The sequence below is a fragment of the Bicyclus anynana genome, chromosome 20, assembly GCF_947172395.1.
Source record: "Bicyclus anynana chromosome 20, ilBicAnyn1.1, whole genome shotgun sequence".
Classification (NCBI taxonomy): domain Eukaryota; kingdom Metazoa; phylum Arthropoda; class Insecta; order Lepidoptera; family Nymphalidae; genus Bicyclus; species Bicyclus anynana.
The window spans coordinates 10,559,262-10,586,170 of NC_069102.1; the positions used below are offsets into that span (position 1 = coordinate 10,559,262).

The 26,909-nt window shown below is 35.4% G+C and overlaps 2 protein-coding genes across 3 annotated transcripts; both read left to right on the forward strand.

The window, feature by feature from the left end:
• Positions 1–8,218: 8,218 nt before the first annotated feature.
• On the forward strand, positions 8,219–22,675 carry LOC112058014 (uncharacterized). 2 transcript variants are annotated; one of them, XM_024098672.2, is made up of 7 exons: positions 8,219–9,557; positions 10,068–10,456; positions 13,455–13,610; positions 14,244–14,375; positions 14,565–15,108; positions 16,011–16,186; positions 17,791–22,675. In XM_024098672.2, exons 1-7 carry the CDS (start codon positions 8,472–8,474, stop codon positions 18,200–18,202), a joined length of 2,895 nt encoding a protein of 964 aa, XP_023954440.2. In that variant the 5' UTR covers positions 8,219–8,471; the 3' UTR covers positions 18,203–22,675. The 2 variants fall into 2 exon arrangements, with proteins under 2 accessions (XP_023954440.2, XP_052743615.1); XM_052887655.1 differs by lacking the exon at positions 17,791–22,675 and having other exon boundaries at positions 14,580–15,108; positions 16,011–16,280.
• Positions 22,676–23,408: 733 nt separating this feature from the next.
• Positions 23,409–26,907, forward strand: LOC112058033 (calcium and integrin-binding protein 1-like). Its single transcript, XM_052887659.1, is given in 5 exon segments — positions 23,409–23,749; positions 24,624–24,726; positions 25,291–25,438; positions 26,168–26,292; positions 26,772–26,907. Coding segments are annotated over 5 exon segments (585 nt in total). The 5' UTR covers positions 23,409–23,651; the 3' UTR covers positions 26,883–26,907.
• Positions 26,908–26,909: the final 2 nt, after the last annotated feature.

A 26,909-nucleotide genomic window follows, 5' to 3' on the forward strand; every position in this document is an offset into this window, starting at 1 on the left:
TGGATATTAAGTCTCCAGTCTAGACATATATGATAAATGTCTAATTACTTTATAAGGTCTAATGCATGACCAGACACGTAAGGTCGCGACTTCGTATATTGGACGGGCTATCAGTTTTATACAGAAACTAAATATATAAATAATTATGTCGATATATACATAACGAATAACTGGAACCAAACTAATTGAAGTTATGATCCACACCTGCAGAAAGAAATACAATCTGAACAATCTTAAGCCATGCCATACAAAATACAAGTCAAAATTCATTTATTTCAATCAGGCTTAGTTTACAAGCACTTTCGAAACGTCAGGTATATAATATCTTAATTAAATATATATAACTCAAAAGTGACTGACTGACTGACATAGTGATCTATTAACGCACAGCCCAAACCACTGGACGGATCGAGCTGAAATTTGGCATGCAGGTAGATGTTATGTCGTCGGCTAAGAAATAATTTTGATCAATTCTACTCCCAAGGTAATAAAATAGAGAAAGGAAACTTTGTCAATTTTGCGGCGATTTGGCTGAAATTTAAAGTGAAAATAGATTTTACGCTGGACTAACACATAGGCTACTTTTCATCCCGGAAAATCCATGGGTCCCGCGGGATTTGTGAAAAACTGAATTCAACGCGGACGAAGTCGCGGGCGCCCGCTAGTTATTAGATAATGGTGATAATAATTGGTCAAAAAATTTAAATTAAAGTTTCGAGGGTCCAAAGCGCCATGATTTGAGAAGAGCTCACAACAAACTCAGTCAGGGTTTATTTCTTTCTTTAACATGGATCAAGATGCCCCAAACATTCCCCTTTCAGACATTATAAATCAGCCAAGGTGTCGGCCACCGTCTTCTTAACCGTAAGCTATGACTAAATGAACCTATAACTGTCTTTAAATTTGGTTTACTTCGGATTGCGTGAACAAGCCCATAATTAAGGACCCATTATTAGTTTAATACAAATTGCTGTTTACCTATTTCAGTATATTATGTTATGGAAATCACGTTAATTAAAATTCTTAAACCTAACCTGGTTTAAGGCAATATTATAAAAAGTGATAAGAGAGTCGTGATAGCCCAGTGGACATGACCTCTGCCTCCGATTCCGGAGGGTGTGCGTTCGAATCCGGTCTGAGGCATGCACCTCCAACTTTTCAGTTGTGTGCATTTGAAGAAATTAAATATCACGTGTCTCAAAAGGAAAAACATCGTGAGGTAACCTGCATAAAAGAAAATTTTCTAAATTCTCTGTGTGTGTAAAGTCGATGATGAAGTGAAAAAATTGATGATGATAATGATGATGATGATGATGATGATGATGATGTTGATGATGATGATGATAATGATGATGATGAACGAAAGTTAAATGATTGATATTTAAGAAAATTTCGTAATTGAACATTGTAGAATCAACAACTCCTGTGGATGCTCCGTTGTGAACAGTACGATTTTTTATTGGTGCTGGAAGACGTTACTTCGTCGATTTGTCGCAGAGAAGAGCAAAATAAATCACTATTCTATTTTAAAAACAAAATTCACCTACATGATCAATATCTCAATCATACCAAATGAACATATAAACAATATTTACTAATTAATAACGTTTATCTTAGTTACAACTTAAGTACCTACTCTCCGGAATCAATAAAAGTTCGATATTTGTTAATATAATTTGGAGATAAGTTGTGTCACCTTCCCAATAAAATAATTCATATTATAAAAGCGAGCACTTGAATTTGTCGGTCTTTCGCGGAAAACATCAAAATAAATCAACTATTCACTGTTTAAAACGACATTCACATACAGAATCAATACAACAATCATTCATTTAAATATATTTTACTACTTAAGCAATTTTTACAATAACATTTATCTTAATTAACTTAGGTATACTCACGAGAATCAATAAACAGTTCCAAGGCGAGATATTTGTCAATATAATTTGGTGATAAAAAGTGTCACCTTTCCAATAAAATAATTCGTGTTACGTAAGTAACTTAAAGGCCCAAAAGCCGCATATATTTAATATTTAACTCGACAAAAAGAAAACACGCCCGATAACAACGCATTTCTCCCAGCCACGCTGATATGGTCTCGGGGACGAAGTAAACACGTCTCCTTCATGCCGTATTATGTGATAACTACTAATAATAAATCGGTTTATACGTTTGTTACTCAATATAATTCTTCTTAATCAAAAAAACATTTATTTCAAGTATAGGCTTAGTTCAATTAAATTTTTTAAGGCTTTCATTTGTGCCAACTGGACACGGCTAATCTCGCCAGTGTAGAGTAGTAGAAGGAGATTGTTCGGTGTAGGCCAGACTTAAGATCGTAGCTCATTAGAGCCACCCGGGATCCGACCCATACCGCCACCTTTTGAGTGATTAATATTCTTCGTTTGGATTTGTATGGGCATGCGCTCACTACATCAACTCCATACCATTACCGGATCGCCTCGCCGCGAGGTGTCCACGCGCGGACTGCGAATGGACCACTCAATGATAGCTCGTTCACACACGTGCTCACCTAGGGCCAAACGCTAGTAGACTACTCGGAAATTGGTTGGTTCATTGGTGACAACGCGGGGTCCACCCATGGTCCACATGTCGACTACAAGCGGACGCCTAGCGACGAGGCGGTGCGGGTCGAGTGGTTCTAATAAGCTACGACTTAGCTTTAGTTTACACACTTTTGAAACGTCAAGTTTGACTATTTGTAGAGACAAGAACCCTATAAAATTGATTACATAAAATAATTAATTATTCTACTTCTTATATGAGAGCAGATCTGATTGCCTCCAAGCATCAAGCATCAAGCAAGCAAGGCTGAATATTTACTTTTTTAAATGTATTTAAAAAAAAACTGCTATACACATTCTGATATAGTTTTCACTAATAGAAAACCCGATGAGTTAAGTCACTATTGTTACATGGACACATTTACTTAATTAATGTTTACCTTTATCCATCCAACAAGGGATACTAATGCTAAAAAATAATTACTCATAAGAGATGAATCAAGAAAGTCACATTACTTTTTTACGTGATTTTTTTAACTCTTTAAATCCAATCTACATATTATTTAGATCACATGAAACTAAAACAAAGACACTTGAAGGGTATTGTATTTACTTATCATTCCTTGATAAAAAATTTATTTTTTACATTATTTCTTTAACAATAGCTAGTTATTGTTTCTTGTATTAAAGGCAAAGTCCAACAAACATAAATATCAATTGTGAAATATACTTGTAGATAGTTGTAATCACTTATATACAATAATTAGTCAATTATATGTATTGTATAATTTAATAAGCTTTTAATAGTTAATCACTTGGAAATGTTTGTTAATTAGTCCTGCATTTTGTCGCTATTGTAATTGTTTCTCTTTGCTTAAAAGTTTTACTATCTAATACAGAAAATTAGATAAAATCGAATATGAAGAGGCACATAACTCTCATAACTTTATTCAGAAACCTCACTTCCAAGTTTTAAAACTCTATGATTTGTTCTTCTTTCTTCTGGGCCGTTTCCGCACTTAGCCATGTGATTGGCCATTGTGCGTGGGTTTGGAACTCTATGGTTTCATAATCTACTATTAATTCCAAAGTTCAATAATTTTAATTTTATTTTATATTTAGATTCATAAACTAAATGCATAGAAACATTGTGCATTCAATTTCAAGTAAAACCAAGCGCATAGCATATAGAAAGCAATTATAAACAGTGTCAAAGGGCATAGGTTACTGCAATCATAGCCAGATATCAAGACAGCTACGACAAATATGCATAATTATTTAATGAATATCATACAAAATGTAATTTGTTTGTTTGTTTAATGATTTTATTTCTTAATTTGATTTAGTTGATAATGTAAGTTATGAATTAAGTAATCTAAGAGTATTTCATCAGCCTATGGTTTATACATTACATGATGCAGGTTTACATTAACATAGGAATGACAAAATTAGTTGTGAGGAATACCAAAGTCACTGACATAGCCCAGCAAGTTGTGAAGTTGAAGTGGCATTGATGAGGATGATGACGATGATGACGATTATCATGTTAATGAGTATCATAAGCTTGTGGATTTTAAGGGTACTTAAGCGTGACAATGTTTGACTCTTCAGAGATCAGTAATAAATAAGTAACTTGTTAGACAGAAACTAGTATGTAATAAGATTATTTAGTATACACAGCCACAAAATAAAAAAGTTCTGGATCCACATTACCATTGTCCCTGAGGAACATGAGCTATTTTTATCTGTGTATTCCCGCAAGAATAGGAAATGGATGAAACTGTGTGGTTTTGGTTAAAACAGAATAAAATATGTTAATAATTCAATAAAATAATGAGTGATTAATAACATATGGCAGACTTCGCATTCATTTAATTCTATATTCTTGACAATATGATATGGTTTATAGTCCTCTGGCATACCAATGAAAGGCTTAGTTGTAAAATATTTTTAGTGGCAATAATTTCATTGTAAAATAAAATTATAGGTGTGATAAATTTTTGTAAATGTTGCTTTGATAACAATAAGGTAGTTGACATAGAATAAATTTAATATAAACAATATTAATTTAGTGTAGTACATGGAATAAGGGTTCGAAATATATCAATATTAATTAATAAAATTTAAAAGATTTCTTATAAAACTTCATTTTATTTTTTTAAATTTTCTAAATGTCAAAAACGCAGTCGTCCATTTTGTGACGTCACAATGTTACTTGATGTACTAAACGTCAAACTAAAATGTTAACTAATATTTTTGTCAAAATATTTAGGGTGTGCATGTGCCTTATAATCTAAGTTATAGAAAAACTCTAAGCTCCAAGCTCCTTCTATATGGATGGAGGCTCTGTGGCCATTCAAATATGTTGATGAAGATTCGTCATTATCATTTCTCCTCTCACAATGAGAGGGGTTAGGCCAATAGTCCACCATGCGGGCCCGATGTGGCTTTTCAGACTTCACACACACAGAGAATGCAGATTTCCTCACAATGTTTTACCTTCACCGTTTAATACACGTGATATTTAATTTCTTAAATTGCACACAACTGAAAAGTTGGAGGTGCATGCCCCAGACCGGATTCGAACCCACACCCACCGGATCCGCAGGCAGAGGTCATATCCACAGGGCTATCATGGCTCTGATGAAGATCACCTATAAGTTATAGCAAGCTACTGTTGTAATTACACCATTTATGACTCCAGAATGGCTAAGTGGACCTGGATGAAATTTACATCAGAGATGCTAGGTAGATACAGAAATAGATTTAAATAAAAGTCTTAAATAGGTATTTATTAAGTAAAGATGAGTACATAGAGATGAATACAAATTGCTATTGTGAAAGTTTTATGTGATGTTTTCACAAGGGAAAGCTTACGAGATGTTTCATGAATATTAGCAGCTTATATTTTAATATTAAAGAACGCCAGTGAAAATATATAAGCAATAAATTGTGTATATAATAAATATATAAAATGTTTATAACTTTTTAAACTCAAAAGTTAAAACTTACTTCATACGCCAATAGCATTAACCACTCAATAACACAAGTCCCAATTGCTTAGTTATATGCCTGTTTTTAAAAATCCAATCGATCAATTCATTAAAAAAATAATCAACGAAAGTATATTTTGTCAGATTCAAGAAATAAAAATTAAAAAATGTAAGAAATGAATGAATGAACTCAACATGAAGAAAATGGTAAATGACAGAATCACAGACACAGACTAGAAATAGAATGTAAGACAAAATCCTGAAGAACAGACAGATAAAAATGCTTAAATTATCTATGATCACAGATTAATAGATAATAAAATCATGATGGAACATGAGTATATTTTACTCAATTTGCTCAATGCATTGCCCAAAGATTATTAAGTGTATTATTCGATTGCCGAAACCCGAAACATTGATGCTCACCTATTTTTATCCATAATTATGCTGGTACTTGTACCGACTCGTAAATCTATGAATGCTCCTTATATTATGCTCACCAAAGAGTTTAATAATACATAATATTAACCTATTTATTACTCTTTGATGCTCACTGAAAAAAAATTGTACATATTGTTCTCAGTGTGACCATATGTGGCAGTTTCCTGCCATTGTGGCAGGATTGTTCTCTTATTTTAGCGTGCGGCATGATCGGTCAACGTTTCAGAGATTTGGCAGGTTTTGGCAGTTTTGCGATGTAGGAAATGAACTTCCAAATTCCTTTATGGCAACTGAAAATGTTTGGCCCTGTGTAGCGTAGCCATCGCCAGTTGGATATACATAGTTCATAGTAGGTACATCTATAATTTAAGTAGTTCCATGTAACATTTAACACCTAATTATTTTAGCTCGTTTGCTACAAAACATTTGTTTGCTCAGACAGTTATACAACAAACCATGAAAAATAAAGTTATTCGAACTTTATTAAAATTGTTTAACCATTTTTAATGTAAAATGAACCGTAATTTTTTATGGAGTGGTCCGATTTTGATAATTCTTTTTTAATAGAAAGGGTGAAAAATCTTCCGAAAATGGTGCCATACTTATATATTTCATATAAAAAACAATTTCAACTCTAAGAGTAGGAATACAAGGGATGATTGATTGTTTGCCCATTAGTTTTAATCTAAACCCAGCATAACTTTTTATTGAGTTGTCCGATTTTGACAATACTTCTTTTGTTAGGAAGAGTTTATTTTGAATTTGAAAAAGCGATTCCAACCCTAAGGGTTGAAAAAAACAAGGGACGTTTGATTGTCTACACAATAATTTTACTATTGGCACTGCCTTTAAAGTGATCAGTAGTTAGAAAATATTATAATGTTTTCTTTACTTATTAGTTTTCGGCATAGGTTTGTGTTTTTGAAGTCGATAGTATTTTATTTCATAATTATTTATTATATATAGCATACCTAAATCGACACTATCAATAAACAATATAAATCATTTTGACTTCACTCCAAAAGGTGTCTGATCTATACTAATCTATTCTAATGTAAGAAAGCTGAAGAGTTAGATTGTTTGTTTGATTGAACGCACTAATCACAGGAACTACTGTTCCAATTTGAAAAATACTTTCAGTGATAGATAGCTCATTTATCAAGGAAGGCTATAGGCTATATTATATTTTCAAAAAAAATAGAGTTCCTTCCGGAAACTCCAATAATGTAACAAAAGTTTTGTTTACATGGCGTGCGCTGCAAAAACTATTGATGTTAGAATAAAATCATTATTTTAGTCAAACATCAATAGTTTTTGCAGCTACTAAAACATTGCAGAACACATCATTTTCTACAAAAAGTATCGCGACAGCTTATATCAATCCTTTAAATGTTAGCAGATATAATACCATTTGTACTTTAATAAATTATTTGAATAATATACTAAGTTTTACGTCATTATTTACACAACTAAACTTAATTCCTTATCAAAATTAATTACTTAATAATCAAGAAGATATTATAGAGATAAGATTTGCCTAGGGTAAGGGTAGGGGTAGGCTTAAGTTATCAACTTATCACTTCTGCCTCCCTTTTTTATGGTAGGTTTATTTATAACATTACCTTCCATTCTGGAGGGCGTAGGTTCGAATCCGGTCCATGGCATTTACCTCGAACTTTTCAGTTATGTACATTTTCAGAAATTAAATATCACGTGTCTTAAACGGGGAAGGAAAAACATCGTGAGGAAACCTGCATGTGAGAATTTTCTTAATTCTCTGGGTGTGTGAAGTTTGCCAATCTATATTGCCAACGTAGTCGACTATGGGCCTAACCCCTCTCAATATGAGGGGAGACTCGTGCTCAGCAGTGAGCCCAATATGGGGTGATAAAGATAATGATGACGAGACGTTGGGTTTTTAACCTTAGGTTTATTTTTAATACCTAGTTGAAAATCCGTGTTCTTTTAAAATACGTAGTTTATTTATATTGTAAGTTAACAAAATATAAGTTTATAAAAATTATGGTACTTCAAATAATTTTTTTGTTGTAAAATTCTAATAACAAGTATATTTTCTTACTTATACTTATGTTAAATAAGGTTAAAAGTATTTTTTATTGCGCTAAACTGAGTTTTTGCGCTCAACGCTAAAGCGGTTTTTTGGCATTTTTACTCGAGTAAATGGCAGGTTTTTTAAAAAATTGTGGCAGGAATCAGGATAGGTAAATAATAAATTAAAGATGGTCACACTGACTGTTCTGTTCTACTCTGTGGATATTAAACATTTTTGTTCCAAGTCCAACTTCCAAGTTCAATAATTTTTCAGATTTTATTGTAAAATATAAAATACATCAATGCCCTTAAAAAATGTTATGCGTTTCTGTAACAATCGCAACACATTTTCATAAATAAATAATAGTATTATATTTCTTTGTTCAGTACGTAATGCGTTGTGCTTGTGCGGAACAAGAATGACAAGAGTAGTGCTCTAAAAAATGTATAGTTCTAATCGATGTTGGTGATGGAATCTTACGAGGACTCAAATTGCCCTTCGATGAGCGACAGTCTCTCATTATACGATCGATATATGCGGAGTTTTAACCTCGTCAATTTCGACCACCGCGTAAGTGAACCGTGCAACAAATCCGACAGCTCGAATAGCGGAGGCAACATTGACTTGTCTACTATTATACAATCCACTATAGAGAAGCACAATGATAATGAGACAGATTTCAAAGCGAGCAGCCCTTTAAATCCATCCGTGGACAACGTAGATAAAATTCTAGATCAAGATTTAGTTAAAATCGAATCACCTTGTACTTCCCTCGCAGCATCTCTGTCTGAGACATCGTTCGGGGCGAATCACTGTTTGAACGACAAATCGGAAACCATCCCAGTGTCCTCCGAGGAATCCAAATCCGAAGGTTTTCGAACAGTCTTTATAACCTCTACAATGGAGAATAGTAATAACGCAGTCGACAGTGTACCGATGTTTCGTGACGTAAAACAAACGGAAAACGTTTTCAAACTTCCAATAAGAGAACTATCATTCAATGGTACCATAATTAAACATGTGCAAAAATTGAAACCGATAGTAGATCCTATCACAGCACTAAGCAGTGCTAATGGCCTCAATTTAAATGAAGAAGTAGACTCAGAAGATACATCAACACCAGGTGTACTCCATTTGCAAAGCAATAATGAAAAGAGTTCACAGATTATGAGTAATATAGAAGTTGTAGGTACTAATGGCTTTACCTTAAACTTACATGACATAGGAAATAGCATACCAGTGAGAGATGATTTTAATTCGCAAAGCGATAGTAACGAAAAGAGTGCAGTGGAATCTGTGAGTAACATTAAAGTCACAGAGAGTAATGACGAGCATGAAGAGGAAAATTCTTCTAAAGATGGAAACTCCAAGTGGAATTTAGAGCAGAGTTACTCCTCCCTTGAAGCGTCTTTTGACAGTGGTGTGCGTTCTCCAGATATGTTCTCTGAGGACGATGATGCTGAGCCTTGTGTGGCTGAGCAACCTTTCTGGTGTTTCCTCAAAGACTATGAAGCGTATGATAAACGAAAAGTTAGGAAAATTGAGGTACATATTTGGTATATCTGATACTTTAATACATAGTAAAAATCTCTGTTTTTCTTTATAGTAGATGTAGAGCATTTTTTATCATATTAAAATTTTTTGTTTTCAAGTACACACTACATTATTTATTCAGTGGCGTGCATAAGGTTTTTAACTAGGGTACAATAAGTAAAATATTGATAATTTCTTTTCCGGCGTACTCTGTGGTCCAACATATGTTTGTATTGAGTCTGTAGGATAGGCAGTGCATTTTACATCTATGAACTGCGCGCCACTGCATCAATGGTTTTGTCAACAGAGTCAGAGTTGGTATAAGAATGTTTAAAGGTACCTATTATAAAAAATCATCAAATAAATATATTAGGTTTAAAATATAAAATTTTGCTTTCAATGATTTTAAAATTACATTTACAACACAATTTAAAAATTACATTAGCCATTTAATACCATTAGGTATTAGTTTTATGTACACATCCTAGCCCTAAGTGGCTAAATATTGATTTTTATTTGCAGGAAACATTACAAGGAGTATTACCACCACCTTCAGTTACAACCCTAAAGACAGATGTCACACAGATGCTCAAAAAATACTACTGTTTTCTCCCAGCATTTAATGGAGAAGAAAATGTTACCATAGAGGATAACTCTATGACACCAACCAAGAAGGTTTCATTCATAACCAGACCATCTGGACCAATGATTTCAGATGATTTCCAAGAAATAGCTGATGAGGCATCTGTAGGAATTTTAAATAAGATATTTGATAAGGAAACTATGAAGACTGAATCAGAAGCAAATACTAGTTTAAATGATAAGAGTATTCAATTAAAATTGGGTACAGAGGTAGAAGCTGTCAAGACTGGGTGGCCTGACGTTTTGAAATGCAAGTTTCATGATGTTTAGTAAGTCATTTTTCTTTTTATATTATATTTTTATTTATTTATTTAAGCCTTTACAATCTAAATTACATAATATTTATTACAGTTAAATTTATTACAGTTAAATTTCATCCCACTGCTGGGCAAAGGCCTCCCCCTTCCTCTTCCATTGTGTCCTTTCCATTGCTGATCGGGTCCAGTATGTCCCTTCAAAGGCAATCAGATCGTCTTTCCATCTACTAATTGGTCTGCCTCTTTTTCTTTTTTCCTCCCTTGGGCACCACGATGTTGTTATGCTACTCCGCTATAATATACTTTATATTATAACTTTACCATAATATTGTACAGTACAAATAATAATATTTATCTTAATCTAGAATCCAGAAACTGACAATCAGAATAATTTAAATTTTTGGAGTACAATAAAGTGTATTTTATTTCATATTATATAATTTTCATTTAAATACATTAACAACTGTACTACATAATAAATTATTATGAAACACATGATTTAACATTGGAGTAAGCCCAACAAGTTTTGAACGTATACAAGGCTCTTAGTCATGAGTTGGTTCTTGCAACACAGTACAATCAATCCAAACTTCAATGTGGCAGTTCGCGCGGCCACTCAACGTCAGAGTAAGCCCAACAAGTTTGGAACCCATACGGGGCCCTTAGTCATGAGCTGGTTCTTGCAACACAGTACAATCCAAACTGCGATGCGGCGGTGCGCGCGGCCACTCAACGTCAGAGTAAGCCCAACTAGTTTCCAACTCATACTGGACCCTTAGTCATGAGCTGGTTCTTGCAACGCAGTACAATTCAAACTGCGATGTGGCGGTGCGCGCGTTCACTCAACGTCGGAGTAAGCCCATATAGTTTAAAACCCATACGGGGCCCTTAGTCATGAGCTGGTTCTTGCAACGCAGTACAATCCAAACTGCGATGTGGCGGTGCGCGCGTTCACTCAACGTCGGAGTAAGCCCATATAGTTTAAAACCCATACGGGGCCCTTAGTCATGAGCTGGTTCTTGCAATGCAGTACAATCCAAACTGCGATGCGGCGGCGATGGATGCAGCTAGTCCGGCATACTCCGACCTTATATCACGTGATTTTTAGCCGTGTTTAATATGATATATTTTTTTTAATTTAATATGAATAACACTCACAATAGTTTATAGTTTAAATTCTATAAAACTTAACTACACATTAACTTATTAGGAAACACAGCCAAACATATATGTGTAATACAATGTTTGATTATGCCCAACTAGTTTCAGATTCATGTGGGGCCCTTGCCTACATTATAAGAGCCCCATATGAATCTTAAAAATAGACTTTGACGGCCTCCGTGGCGCAGTGGTATGCGCGGTGGATTTACAAAACGGAGGTCCTGGGTTCGATCCCCGGCTGGGCAGATTGAGATTTTCTTAATTTGTTCAGGTCTGGCTGGTGGAAGGCTTCGGCCGTGGCTAGTTACCACCCTACCGGCAAAGACGTACCGCCAAGCGATTTAGCGTTCCGGTACGAGGCCGTGTAGAAACCGAAAGGGGTATGGATTTTCATCCTCCTCCGAACAAGTTAGCCCGCTTCCATCTTAGACTGCATCATCACTTACCATCAAGTGAGATTGTAGTCAAGGGCTAACTTGTAAAGAATAAAAAAAAAAAAAAAAAAAAAAGACTCATAGTTACATTTTTCCTTATTTTCTGTAATCCCTTCAATACAATATTGCACCTTCATAAAATTTGCTAAAGAAACATATACATTGTGCAGTTGTTTTGAATACAATTAGCTAAGTTAGCAGTATATTATATTTCATTGACTTATTTTTATTTAATTGATACTTTAACTTGTCTTTCATTGAGTGATAAATTTGATGTTTGCACAGTTTTTGTATAGATAATCTTTTCTTGGAAAACTATTTGACTTTGTTATAATAAGGTTTTGTTGGGATATATCTTTCTTTTATGTAAAATATTATATCTTGAAAATGGAGGGTGGGGGTAGGGGGTCAAAAATAATTTATGACCTATCTAATATATATTACTTTTTTAATTGTGTTGTAAACTTTTTTTCTTTTATTTCATCATTATCTACCCATATTTGGCGCACTGCTGAGCTCGAGTCTCCTCTCAGAATGAATGGGGTTAGGCCAATATCCACGCTGGCCCAATGCGGATAGGCAGACTTCAAACACACAGAAAATTAAGAAAATTCTCTAGTGTGCAGATGTTTTCCTTCACCGATTGAGACACGTGATATTTAATTTCTTAAAATGCACACAACTGATAAGTTGGAGGTGCGTACCCCAGTCTTTCTTCTTCCATTTCTTTTATTTACAACTACTAATTTTTAGTAATATTTTAAAGAGGTAAAATTTGTGGTATAGTAGGGGGTAATCTCTGGATCTACCATACCAATTTTGAAAATTCTTTTACCACTAGAAAGCCACATCATTTGTGTTTTACACTATATTTTATCCCCATATTCTCACAGGAACGGGAACTACGTGGGGTGTTGGCTAGTAATATATAGGTAATAATACTTGGGAAGACACTGGCCCCTAAGATATAGGGGCCCCTATATATATAGTTTAAGAGCTGGGATACCATTGTTATCAAGCAATTTAAGTTTTTAACCCCTGACACAAAAAGAGTTATAAGTTTGATGTGTCTGTCCGTCTGTCAGTCTATCTGTGGAACCATAGCTCCCAAACGGACAAAGCAAATACAACGTAGAGTATTTTGTACAAAAGGTGATTTATGTGAGTGTTCTTAGACATGTTTGATGAAAATCGGTTGAGATGTTTGTTCTGGGGGTTGAAAGTGGGGATGAATAACAGAATGCCTGCAAATATACTTGAGTGGGGTTTCAAATGAAAGTGAATTAAAAGAGAATATTGATGAATTGATTGAGAGTGTATTTAATAATTTCATGAACTTCAGTGGATTTTCATAATTTTCAATTTTATGTTATTACAATTAATATTTCTAATTTGTTATTTCTACTTATTTGCAGTTACAACAGAAACTGTTACTCAGAGAAGTATGAGCTCCTGATCCAGCGCTATGGAGAGAGGTTTGTTGGAGCCGAGACAGACACCAGTGTGAATATCTACTCTGGAGGACTACAGTCCCCAAGCAGTGCTAGCAAGCGAAAAGCACTGAGGTTGAAGTAAGTTTTATGAATTCTAAGCCTTTCTGGATGATTAGCTGATAACTTTCTTAAGAGGATATTATTATTTTTTATATGCGCCTTGGTCAGAGAGAAGCCCAAAACAAACTCAACCAATATTTTTTTTGCTTATAACCATTTTACAATATTCTATTGAACCTGGTACCTACTCATAAAGTGCACTTCATTTCCAGGCTTTTTTAATTGTTTGTATAATCCTCTTCATTTCTTAGTTACCAATAGGTTCGACGTTTAGTACATAAACGGTGTTAGTGACGTCAAAAAATGGACGACAGCGTTTTTGACGTTTAGAAAATTTTAAAAAATATGTGATATTTAAATTAAGTTTTAAGAAATCCTTAACTTTTATTAACTGATATCGATATATTTGGGACCTTATTCCATGTACTGCACGAAATTAATATTTGTTTATATTAAATTTAATATGAGTCAACTACCCTATTGTTCTGAGAGCAAGATACAATGAAGAATGTTTACTTTTAGTAATAAGGCCGCCTTTGCATGCTAAGTTTAATTTATCTTTTTATTGTTTTAATTTATAATTGTATTTTTGTGTTCAATAAAGTATTTCTTCTTCTTCTTCTTCTTCTTAAGAATGAAATATTGTTTAAGGATGGCTCAAGTGAAGTCGCCCGGTCGGAGGCTCTCTCACCTGGCGCGTCGGCGACAGGCTTTCTGTAGCGCTGCCACCATCAATGAGAAAGCACAGACCAGCAACTCCAAAATGGTGCTGATTGATAAAAAGTAAGCAATATTTTGATTTTTAGTTAATTGAATATGACACGGCTAAAACTCTCGTAAAATAAGGTCGGAGTATGCACGACTAGTTTCGAACCCATAAGGGGCCCTTACTCATGAGCTGAAACTAGTCGGGCATACTCCGACTAACGATTTAAAAACTAAAAACATGTACTAACAAAGAAAATTTCGTAGTTTCTTCCCGCACAGAAAGGTGATCAACTCGGCCGAACGAAGAAGCCCTAGAACAAAACGGTCCCCAGGCAAGAAAACACCCACACGCAAGACACCAGGGAAGAAAACACCAGGCAAGACACCAAAAGGCCAAACCGGATCAAGCAAGAAGAAAGCTATGAGACGTTTACTCATGGACGATACAATTACAAGGTCCCAGCCTAGAGAGTCCCTGAAAAGAGCACTTTTTGTTAGTCCAGAACACAAGAAGATTGTTCCGGCAAATCCTTCATTTTCACAACAAGCCTTAAAATCAAAACGGGCCTTATTTAGTTCACCAGTGCGACAGGCTGAGACTAAAAGTCTAGATGGGACTTCCAGTGACCAGTTTTTGAAGAGGAAACGTGATTTTGACGATGAAGACAGCAATGGTCGGAGTAAAATTGCCAAGAGTTTGTCGTTTGGTGGTGAGAATGTTGGGACTTCGCAACCCCTTTTCCCTCGACGTGCATCCGAATTGTTGACTACGAAGAATATGGCTGAATTGAACGAGATTCATAAGAAGGTAAGAATTTGATTATTAAGGGATTTTTATTATTTATTGATTAGATTCAGATTAAATACAACTACTAGACGCCGACGACATTGTCTGCTTGGAGAGCAATGTTAAACTTTTCTATAAATCTTCCTCTTATGCTCGCTATGACGATAATCGTCTTAAATAATACGTTACTTAGTTAAAAAGATCCAAGGGTACTTTGTTAAGATAAATATATATTTACAAAATTTATTTCTCTATAACATAAGATACGTAATAAATACGTATACATACTAGGTAGATTGACAGATACGTAAATACGTAAAAAGATTGAGTTTTATTACAAACAAAATTGTTTTTGATAGACAAAAGCGGCTTTTTCATGTTATATTTCGTTAACTTTGGTCTATGTCTTAAATATTACTTACGGAGTAAGTAGCTTTATCTGTCTGAAAACTGAAGAGTTACCTTTTAGTGGTAGTTATCTTTTCGTATGTCTGTCATAGATCAGTAACATCAATAAACGAGCATGTGTGTTAATATTTTTTGAATTTGGCTATGTTAGAAGTCTCTTTGAAGGACAGAATCTGGAACGAGGAAATCCGTAAGAGAACGAAATTAATGGACCTAAAAATCCACAAGATTTTTAGGGATTAGCAAACTGAAGTGGCAGCGGGACATATTTGTCGCAGAACAGGTGGCCGCAGTAGATACCAGTAAGCACTGTGTAGGACTCTCTCCAGCTAGATGGTCCGATGACATTAAGAAGGTAGTGGGAAATGGTTGGATGAGGAAGGCAGAAGAACGTGCGTGGTGGCGCGCTCTCGGAATGGCTCTATGTCCAGCAGTGGACGTATGATGATGAACTATTATTGTATTTTAATTTATTTAGTTAATGTTTGATTATATTTTATTTTTAACTCTCGCAGAAGTTATGCTGGGCCGTGACGGAGGCGCTCCGCCTGCACGGCTGGCGCATGTCGTCGCCCGGGTTCAGGGAGAAGGCGTCCGGGCTGGCGCGCCTCACCCGCAAGCTGCTCACGCTGCCGCCGCACGCCGCCAAGCTGGCCGCGCCCAAGCTCTCCACCTCGGACACCTTGTTCAAGTGAGCTATCATCATCATCAGCCTAGGCACCGCTCCCCTGCACGGCTGGCGCATGTCGTCGCCCGGGTTCAGGGAGAAGGCGTCCGGGCTGGCGCGCCTCACCCGCAAGCTGCTCACGCTGCCGCCGCACGCCGCCAAGCTGGCCGCGCCCAAGCTCTCCACCTCGGACACCTTGTTCAAGTGAGCTATCATCATCATCAGCCTAGGCACCGCTCCCCTGCACGGCTGGCGCATGTCGTCGCCCGGGTTCAGGGAGAAGCTCAGACTAAATACATAAGGACTAGTATCGCACTCAAATTCACGAACAAAATTTTCTGCCATTTTCTAAGGAAAACGAGCTTAGATTTCATACATATCTTATACTAAACTAGAGGTTTTTGGTTTGTTTTTTACACCATTTAACTATACAAAAAGGTATTTTTACGGAGGTTTTTAACTGACGGACACGATTGTAAACTATGAAACATCGATTCTATAGAGACAGTGTTTATAATCGCATAAGATCGTTGATCATATACTTGACAGAAAAATAATGCCTTGCGAGGCAGGTCTTTATCTATTTAGTCTGAGGGGAAAAGGCGTCCGGGCTGGCGCGCCTGATAATTATAAGTCAACAAGGAACCCTTATAGTTTAATCATGTCTGACTGTCCATCCATCCAACAAGGTTTATTGTTTTTGGAATTTTAGAGTGTAGTATTATTGATTGGAAAGGTCTGTGTGTGAGAAAAAAAATTGTGGGTGTTACAACACCTATTAAAGGAAAGGAATCCATTTTTGCATTATTAAGGTTAAAAGAACCCTGCACTCGTGACCCAACACACACTTGGCCAGTGCTTTATTTATTATACAAATAATTTTCTTTCTTTCTTTCATATCACGTCTCGCTCCCGTAGGAGTGGACAGAGACTCTTCCTTCCAGTTGCTATGATCTTGTATATCTCCCTTCAATTCTCACCAATCCTTAGATACGAGGTCATCGGTTTAGGGTATGTTTAAGAATATCGTGGATTTGATCCAGGAAAGGTCTCCTTAGCTTTATAGAGACGAATATCTGAGCAATCCATTGATTCACTATGCTGGTGCCGGGTCTTTCACGTGGCAGAGAGAAAACTCCGAGCAGAAGCCTGGACTTGTGACAGATTTAGGTATAAGGAATTCCTTGATGATCGTATAACACTCCCTGTTCCGCACGTGTTGTTCTCCCTGGATAACCAAGATTAACAACTTTCTGAAAATTGAATGCGGGACTTTTTGTAGATAAGGGGGGGGGGGCATCACTCGCGCGCGCGCCTCTCTCGCTCTTACGCCTCATGTATTCTGTAGAGAGAAAGAGAGAACACGCCGCGCGCAACGCGTATAGATGCAGCGCTATTGTGTGCGCGCGTAGATGTTGTGTATGTGTGTGTCGTGTGGTAGAAAATGCGGGACATGCGGGACGCATCCAACGTTTTACGGCACTATTTTACTAATTATTTCAAAGCGGGATTACATCTAGCATTACGGGACAGTCCCACAGAATACGAGACGGTTGGCCGCCTTAGCCGATCCTACTCAACTACGTTTTTAATTCCGAACCATCAATTTTATTTTGTTGTTCTTCCAGACTCGCCCGTCAATACGTGTTCGCTATCATCCAAGGGCGCACCGTCGAAGAGTGCTTCCAAGACGAACAGATCAAACTTTCCACGGAATCCAACAAACTGTCTGGATACATAACAGCTACAGCATATCAGCAAATGAAAGCCAAGCAAGCACCGTGCACGTTGACCTCCCAAGTCAAAGAGAACACATGCAACGAGGGGCCATCCAAATTGGAACAACCTAGAAGTACATCGAAGAACATATTGCAAGACAAAATGGTGAATATTGACACCAATTCGAATAGCAGCGGATTCGGGGCAATGGATAAAATTGGTGTTTTCAAATCTAACTCCATGCCTTCGTTCGAAGAAGCTGCCAAAATGAGGGCGAGGAGACAGATCAGTTTTGATAATGTGGACTTTCCTAAAAGGTGATGATATGTGATTACTTAAGTGATTGTATAGGATAGAAACAGTGGCGCGCACTCGGCTTTTAACTAGTAGTACGAGATCCGGTGTAATAAATATATACCCTCATCTGTTATTTAATTGGGATAAGAAATAAATGATAGAAAATATTCACATTGACACATTGTCTATTTAAATTGCGGTTGAACAGTGTTAAATGATTATTTTTTTTTATTTATTCTCCATGATTTTTATTTATTTAATCTCCTACCCTTCAATGGACCTTTCTTGACGAGTAATGTTAAATTAAAATAAACAAATTTAAAAAAACAAATTAAAAATGAGGGTATAAATCACTATTCACTTCACACCTAATAATTATTATAATTCAATTGTTCTTAAATTAATGAAAATAAATTTGAATAATAAGCTTAGAACAATTAGATATGGTTTATATATTTTATATAACATTTTATAAACAAACCATACATAAATTAAAAGAGTTGCCAATACCAATACCATACAGAAAGGCTGTAGTATAGTTAATAGAATACACACAAAAGAATTGAAAAAGTAAAGGTTGCCTGCTTTCACACTGCAACTGTGGGGTTGGCAGATATAAAAGGTTAAGTAATGTTATTTATATACCCTCATCAATTATTTAGCCGTCTAATATCTCAAATGAAAGCTTATTTTATGAGTAATTTAACTGTATTAGGTTGCCTTTTATCAATTATATGGTTTACTAGATTTTGTATGGCAACCAATTTGCAATGTGTCTCTGTACATTATCATTTATTTCATAGCACTAATGAATAACAGATGAGGGTATATATTTCTAACGCCGGATCTTAGACTATAGGGTATGCATAATATAAATTGTACAAAATGGAATATTTCTCCTTAAATACAGGTTCATATTTTTGCATCTAAATGTATATAAAGTGCACGCCATTGGATAGAAAGTCTCCATAGGGTTAATTGTGAAATTTGACTATTTTTTATAAGTTAATACGAAGCACTTATGTCATTTAGGTTGTTGACTTGACTACATTTTAATTTGTTTTTTATGACACTTTCAGGAAAAAAAGTCAATATTATCTTTAGGCGGCGCAATTATTACCAGCTTTAGTGTTCTCTTTTACCCGCCAAGAGATAGATAGAGACGACACGATGGCGGCACTTATGATTGGTTCCGTTTTTGGCCACGCGCTAACTTATCTTGCGCGCGCTCTATGATACATTATCGATGGTAGTGTTTTTAAGTTTGAGATACCAAAATCAGTTGCATTTGGTATCTAAAGATGAAGCAATAAAGTCTACATTTCATTGCACATACTCGTACTTGTTTTTAATATAATGATCATTGTTGTAATTTGTGATTAGTGAGTTATTTATTCCAATAATTCAATACTTCTTCGTACATATTCGGCGGTTAGATAGATTTCTGTGGATTTTAGAGATTGTCTTAATTAGCCTAAATAGGATATTAACAAAATTTTGTCTGGATCAAATGGTTGAGCTTTGTGGTTAAAACTGAAGCAAAAAGTCAAAGTTAGGACTACTCTTCATATATATGGAATATGAAAGAATTTTATGCTTCTTTTTAACCGACTTCAAAAAAGGAGGAGGTTCTCAATTCGTCTGTATGTTATACAATTGACAAGATTAAGGATTTCGTTACATTGTGTGGGGAATTTGACAAAAAACCCATCAGACAACTTATCAGAAGGTAGTGAAACCGACCCTTAATGTATTTGGTAGCTGCAACTAAGATTTTTTTTTATTTTTAGAAAGCAGAACTTAACAAATTCAGGTACAACCATTGACCTCTTATAATAAAAGAACGCACAATAATGTAGAAAATTTCACTTAAAAACTGGCCAATTTTGCTTTGACAGTTTTAGAATTATTGGGTAAAGAAAATTATACCTAAAGGCCTTTAAATATAGTCCAATATTTAATAAAATCCCAAATTCAGAGCAAAGTCAACCTTATGGATTGAGTTTAAGAATGAATTTGCAAATGCGACTACTTGAATTGAGTGCCAAGAAGTTGTTTGACACTCATTGAGTGGGGACGTTTTGGTCTCTGATTGTGCATCCACTTTTTAATAGGAGATCTATTCGTAAGTCCTGTAAATTAATCCATAGCAAAATATAAGGAGTATCAATAAATTCATATGAATTTGTTGTTTGGTGATACTTCAATTTAAGCATATTGGTTTAAAAATTAGTTACACAATATTTGGAATCACCCTTGTCTAGTTTAAATTAAATAATTCATGGATACGACTAATAAGTGCTTCCTAAAGATGTGTTTTTACTGTAGACAGCAATCGTATACAGCAATATTTTTTCCTGATTGATATTGTTTGTAATTCGGTAAGTGACCAACGCGTCGGCAAATATTGTAGCGATTAATTATTATTGAAATATAAACGTCCTAAAACGAATGTTTATGCTAGCATTGGTATATTTGTACATATAATGATATTCACTTGCTTCGCTACGTCGAAGCTCACGCTTAGTTTAGTATTTTAGTCGAGTACGAACGATTTAAATCCTAAAATTGTTCGTACTCGACTAAAATACTAAAGTAGTCCGGACTAGGCCTTAAGGCTGGCGCATATGTGGCGAATCGTGGAAATAGCGGGCGAAATATTCTACAAACACATTAGGAGATTCTATGATGCGCAAATCTAATCAAAAATCATAAAATCTAAAAAAATAATCAAAAATAGAAATAACAATCTTAATATATAAATTCGAAAGGAAAAAAAATGGGCAGGGAGGTAGTTTATAGTTAGTAGGTATCCATTAAGAACGGATTTTGCGATAGGGCCGGATTGAAGAGGTCTAAGGGCGGACGAAGTTGTGGGTGTTGCGCTAGTATTATATAATTGATCCAATGTGTGCGAGCTATGCCATCAATGTCAGTAATACTTGTAGTTTGAATAGTTTGTCTACGTTTAGAAGTCTGTTTGGCTTTGCATGTAGAGGTGGTAAGAGAAAGAGTTTGACAATAGAAAATTGTCAATTACAATCCCGGAATAGGATGACTTTACTATTTTAAACCGACTTCAAAAAAGGAGGGGGTTCTCAATTCGACGTGTATGTTTTTTTTTTTATGTTTGTTACTTCATAACTTCGTCATTTATTAATCAATTTTGAAAATCCTTTTTTTGTTTGAAAGAGTATATTTCCTGATTGGTCCCATTTAATTTTCATGAAAATTGGTTTAGTAATTTTGTGTTACAATCAAAATAACTGAAATACGTTTTTGAAGTCGGTTCAATTTTTATGTTAAAAAGATTATTCATATTACTAGCAAGCTTAGCAAGAAAGAGATTATTAAAAAATAATTATTAAATCTTACTAAAGGAATTCAAATAAAAATTAATTGAATATTTGTGGGCTACAGCTCGTAAATTAATATTAAAAATGCACCACGCGGCGACTCGCTCTATATGCGCCGACCCTTACTGTTAAATTATTTATAATTATAGTTTTATTTTGTTGTTTTACAACTTAACATTAATTTTAATCGTAGATGTGATGACGATTGGTCGTTTTTATTATTTCTTGTATTGTCTGTTTGTATTGCTTAATAACTAATAAGTCGGCGAAAGTTGATTTTAAAACTCAAATAAGCCTTGCTTAAAATTTTCTAGTGAATTAATTTTACGACTGAAATATCTTTATTTTTAGTAGAAAATAGTTTTGTGTTGACGACTATGTTTTATTATTATTTATGGCAACACTTTATTATTAAACCGTAATAATCCAAATAATAATATATTTGTGGATTATCAAAATTAAACCATTTTTTTACACATTGTACATAAATGAAAATATTTTACTGTGTCAATGCTATAATTATTCTAACATATAAACATTTTGAAAGAAAAACATTGAAAGTGTTATTGAGAGCAAAAGTTAAAAGTTAGAAATATGATACCTACTATATCTTTCTTGATTCAATCTATCTTTTGGAGAAAAAGGAAGAATAGTCGCTCAGTAGTTTCTGAGACTAGCCCGAACAAACAAACTCAGCGTTGCAGTAAATCTAAACTCTAATTCATAACATGTAGATATTCATTGATATGGCAACCCTAGCAGAGATGCTGGAAAGAAATGTAAACAAAAGTAATATATTTTGAGAAAAAAAAATGTTTTTAAATTAAACTAATAAGGTGGCAACACTGGAGCTGCTATAATGTATTGTCCTTTTCATGAAAAAAGTCCTCCAGACGCAGCGCTAATATCTTAATGGCGCTGTTAATTTTAATTCAGGTTTTAGCCGCGGGACTTCTTTCATGAAAAGGACTCTAATACGTTATCTTTTTAGTTCTAGGATAAAATATGCTGTGCAAAGTTAGATGTAAAGTGTGACTCGACTAAGTAACTTTTTGATAAAATGTGTTACTATCGCTGAGTTTGATCTCAGATCAGATGTTTTCGTATTTAAGGGAATAATAAATTTTTTTTTCGCCAAATACTGAAAGGCTGTTTATTTTCAGTAGCTTATTACAGTCAGATTGACGAGTGCTTTTTACGCCAAATCGAATGGTATTTTCTTACAAATATACATTGTATTGTATCCAATGACAGCTTGAGCCTAATTTTTAGTGACGATTGAAAGAAGTCTGCGAAAAAATTACTCGTGAATCAGACTTGTGTCTAAATTAAAGAGGTAAAGATTGTGGGTTTGTGATTTTGAAAATACTTTTAGCACTAGTAAACCACATTATTTGTGAGTCATGACTATACATATTTATTCGTAAGGAAACCTGCTTAACTGAGAATTTTCTTAATTCCCGTGTGTGAAGTCTGCCAATCCGCACTGGGCCATCGTAGTGGACTATTGGCCTAACTCCTCTCATTCTGAGAGGAGACTCGTGCTCAATAGTAAGCCGAACCGAAAATGAACAAAAAATTCTGAAGATCATAAACAATGGAGACTGAATATGCCATAAAAGTACGCGGTGGATTTACAAGACGGTTCTGGGTTCAAACCCCGGCCGAGGTTTTCTTTATTGGTCCAGGTCCGACTGGTGGGAGGCTTCGGCCGTGGTTAGTTACCACCCTACCGACAAAGACGTACCGCCAAGCAATTTAGCGTCCCGGTACGATGTCGTGTAGAAACCGAAAATAGTGTGGATTTCATCCTACTCCTATCAAGTTAGCCCGCTTTCATCTTAGATTGCATCATCAATTACCATCAGGTGATATTGTAGTCAAGGGTTAAAATGTAGAGAATTAAAAAAAAATAGCTATTAGTCCGCTGACGTATACTGTGATGATACGAATCACTATTCAGAACATAATTTCTACGCAGAGGATTTCCCGATCGTTAATCAGATAACTGATAAGATATAGGTAATGTAGTCATTAAAAATCTAATTGCATTGTTTGTGTCGCCGGTGTCCGATTAAAAGTGGCGTTTTTTATTAAAAAAACAAAAACGTAGAAAAATGGGTATATGTGAAAGCAAGCAGTATCCTGGCTTGACCCAAGATGTCTTGGAAGATTACACCTCCCTAACTTATTTGAGTAAAGGAGAGGTTTTATAGTAAGTAGCTAAGAGTTTATTTACAGTTGATGATTACATTTTTTAAAAAGTTTAAAGTTAACTGGTTAAGGCCTCTTCTCTATCTATTTATAAGACGCTTATATTAGCTTCACTTGTAACTGTGTATTTAAGAATTAATTTCAGGTGACTTAAATCCAATATGGCGGACGTCGTAGATGACGGACAGGCTATTCAAAAATTCAAAATTCATTTATTTCAAGTAGGCTCAGTTTACAAGCACTTTTGACATGTCAGTTGACTATTTGTAAAGATTCTACCACCGGTTCGGAAGGCAGGTTTTGCTGAGAAGATACCGGCAAGAAACTCAACCGTTGCTCTTTTGAAAAAGTCATACAGTATTATAATTTACAATTGATAACAATTAAATTACAATTTCTTATAGTTTTATTTCCTGTGTGAAGGTGGAAGCTGATCCAATGGCCTCCAAGCACCTTTGTCGTTAAGGAACTCATCAATAGTGTAGTAATCTCGACTAAGTAAATGTTTATTAACACATTGCTTAAAGTTGTGCATTGGCAAGTCCATCACAGTCTTGGGGATCTTGTTATAGAAGAGTACACCCAAACCCACAAAAGATTTTTTAACTCTTTGAAGACGATATGCAGAAATAACTAACTTATGCCCGTGTCTAGTAAGACGTGGGTTTAAATCTCCTTTTCGTTTGTACAAATTATATATTGTATTTGAAATGCACACCCATGATATGGGTATCAAGCAAGTTTGTAGTTTTTTAAACTAAATAATCATGAAAATTAATTTACTTACTTTTATTTTGTATCTTATGTCAATAATTTGGTTACCATATATTTTAGATTCAGTTATACTGTTTGCCTAAAACAATGTTTAATTTCAGTTTAATGAAAAAATTCTATTCAATAGACCCGGACAAGATCGAGAAGGATTACAATCATCGGTTTAAAAAAGATGTAATAATCAATAAGTTCCATGTTTTAAAGGTGAGTCATTACCTACTCTATTTAATATTTACCTTTTTTTATTCAATTTCATGTAAGCCCTTCACTACGATCATCCGATGTTAAGTGGTGATGCAGTCTAAGATAAGTACAAGTTCTTATTTCTTCTTGGAGATAAAATCAGTCACCACACCGATGACCATACGTTTTACCTATACCTACATCTGACATTTTCTACGCGACATAGTATCGGAACGCTAAATCGCTTGGCGGTTCATCTTTGCCTGTTAGAAGTAGTAGCTTACTAGAGCTCTAACTTTACCCATGTTTACCCTACCCACCCATATTCAAAGTATTGGGTAACCTTTGTTGATCGGGGTATGAGTAGGTAGTATCACAGAAAACATATGTAGGAGAAAGGTGTAGGTACATAATAATCCCTGGAGATAAAATGATCACAAGGTTTTATGTAGACCTATCACCTAGAAACTGAGTAGGTATTTGCCGATTTGCGACATGATGGACAGATGAGAAAAGCTTTTAGGCAATATATAGTGTGATTTCTTGTAAGGAAAATTAATTCAACTACCTATATTTTATTTGTAGAACAACCCTTTCCAAGATCGCTTGTTCCGCGTATTCTCATCTTAAAAGGACAACTGTTTTTCCTTCGAAGATCTCTTGGACCTGTGCTCCGCCATGAGCCCCGAATGTCCGCCGGACGTTAAAGCCGCTTGGGCTTTTCAAGTTTTCGGTAAGATAAAAGATTTATCTAGGTAGGTATTTGATTTTATGACGTCACTGAACATCGTGCGTTAAAATAAGCCGTCACCTCGCGCGCGGCTCGTCTATAGTCTGGCAAGTTCGTTGATGACACTCCCATGATATGCGGGGCAATTTATGTACTTACTTGTTGTGACAATTCCAACTGAATTTCGTGTAAGAAAGAAAAGATCACACATCAAAGTAAGACATCAGGTAGCAAGACATCGAGTGGATTTTCATCCCTATGTTGTAAATGTCCCCGTATACAAAACGCTTTGCGTCTTCCATTCTTATACGCACGGGTAGGGTTTGGAATACCCCCTTCCCAAGTATTTCCTGAATCTTATTCACCTAGACGCCTTCTAGCCAAGCGTGTCCCATCTTATACTGTATCTACACTTACCATCAGGTTATACCATGGTCTAACGCGAGTTATACGCATAAAAAAGGTCAATATCTTATAGCACGACCCAGGACTACGTGGTCCAAAAACAGATAGGATAACTACTGGACCAACTCAACCAAGGCAGCATTGGCGTATCTAGAATTATTTTCTAGGGTAGGCCTGGCCCCCGACATCAAGTCTATTATTAGTATCTAGAATTCCATATCGGTAGCGCAGAATCCTAGGGTGGACCCCGGTCCATTCTAGAATGACCCCCCCCCTTCCATATGCAAGGCAGTCACCTACCTACTTATTACATTCGTTTTATTTCAGATATAGATGAAGACAACCAAATATCAACGGCAGATATCAGCTCTATTTTGGACCGCTTGACCTGGGACCCCAACAACCGGACTAATTATATAGATAAAGAATCTAAAATGAAAATTGCTGACGTGGTATGTATTTATTTTTAACGAATATTTGCCATATCTTTTAAATATGACCATTATTCCATTCCCCTCCAACTAGTGGGAAATAATGTATTGGAGTGGGTAGGACAATAGTGGGGCGGAGACCGAACCACCACCCCTCGGTGACGAGTCCGACCACTAAATTATATATACATTAGAAGTAAGCTAATAGTAAATAATTTTGTAAAAGTAACAGGGTATCTGCGATCATTACTTTTGGAGTTACAGGGATTTAAAGGGTCAGATTTGCGGCGCTGCCGCGGATCCCTGAAAACGCCCCATACAAAATGGTACCTTAGATATATTCAAACTTAGATAACATCCCCATTCCTTGACCAATAGGAAGTTACATTATCAGCGATTAACATAGGCTACATTTTATCCCCGTATTACCCCGTAGTAGGAACTTCATAACATGTAGCTAACTTATTGTTTCTTACGAATTAACTTTTTCGCTTTTACAGATACTAAAGGAAGTAAACTTAGACAGAAGCGGCAGTATTGGCGTGAGCGAATTCAAATTAATAATCACAAGGATACCGGAGTTTGCTACTGCATTTTATTTTAGACTGTAATCTTTTGAATGTTTTCTGAAATAAATA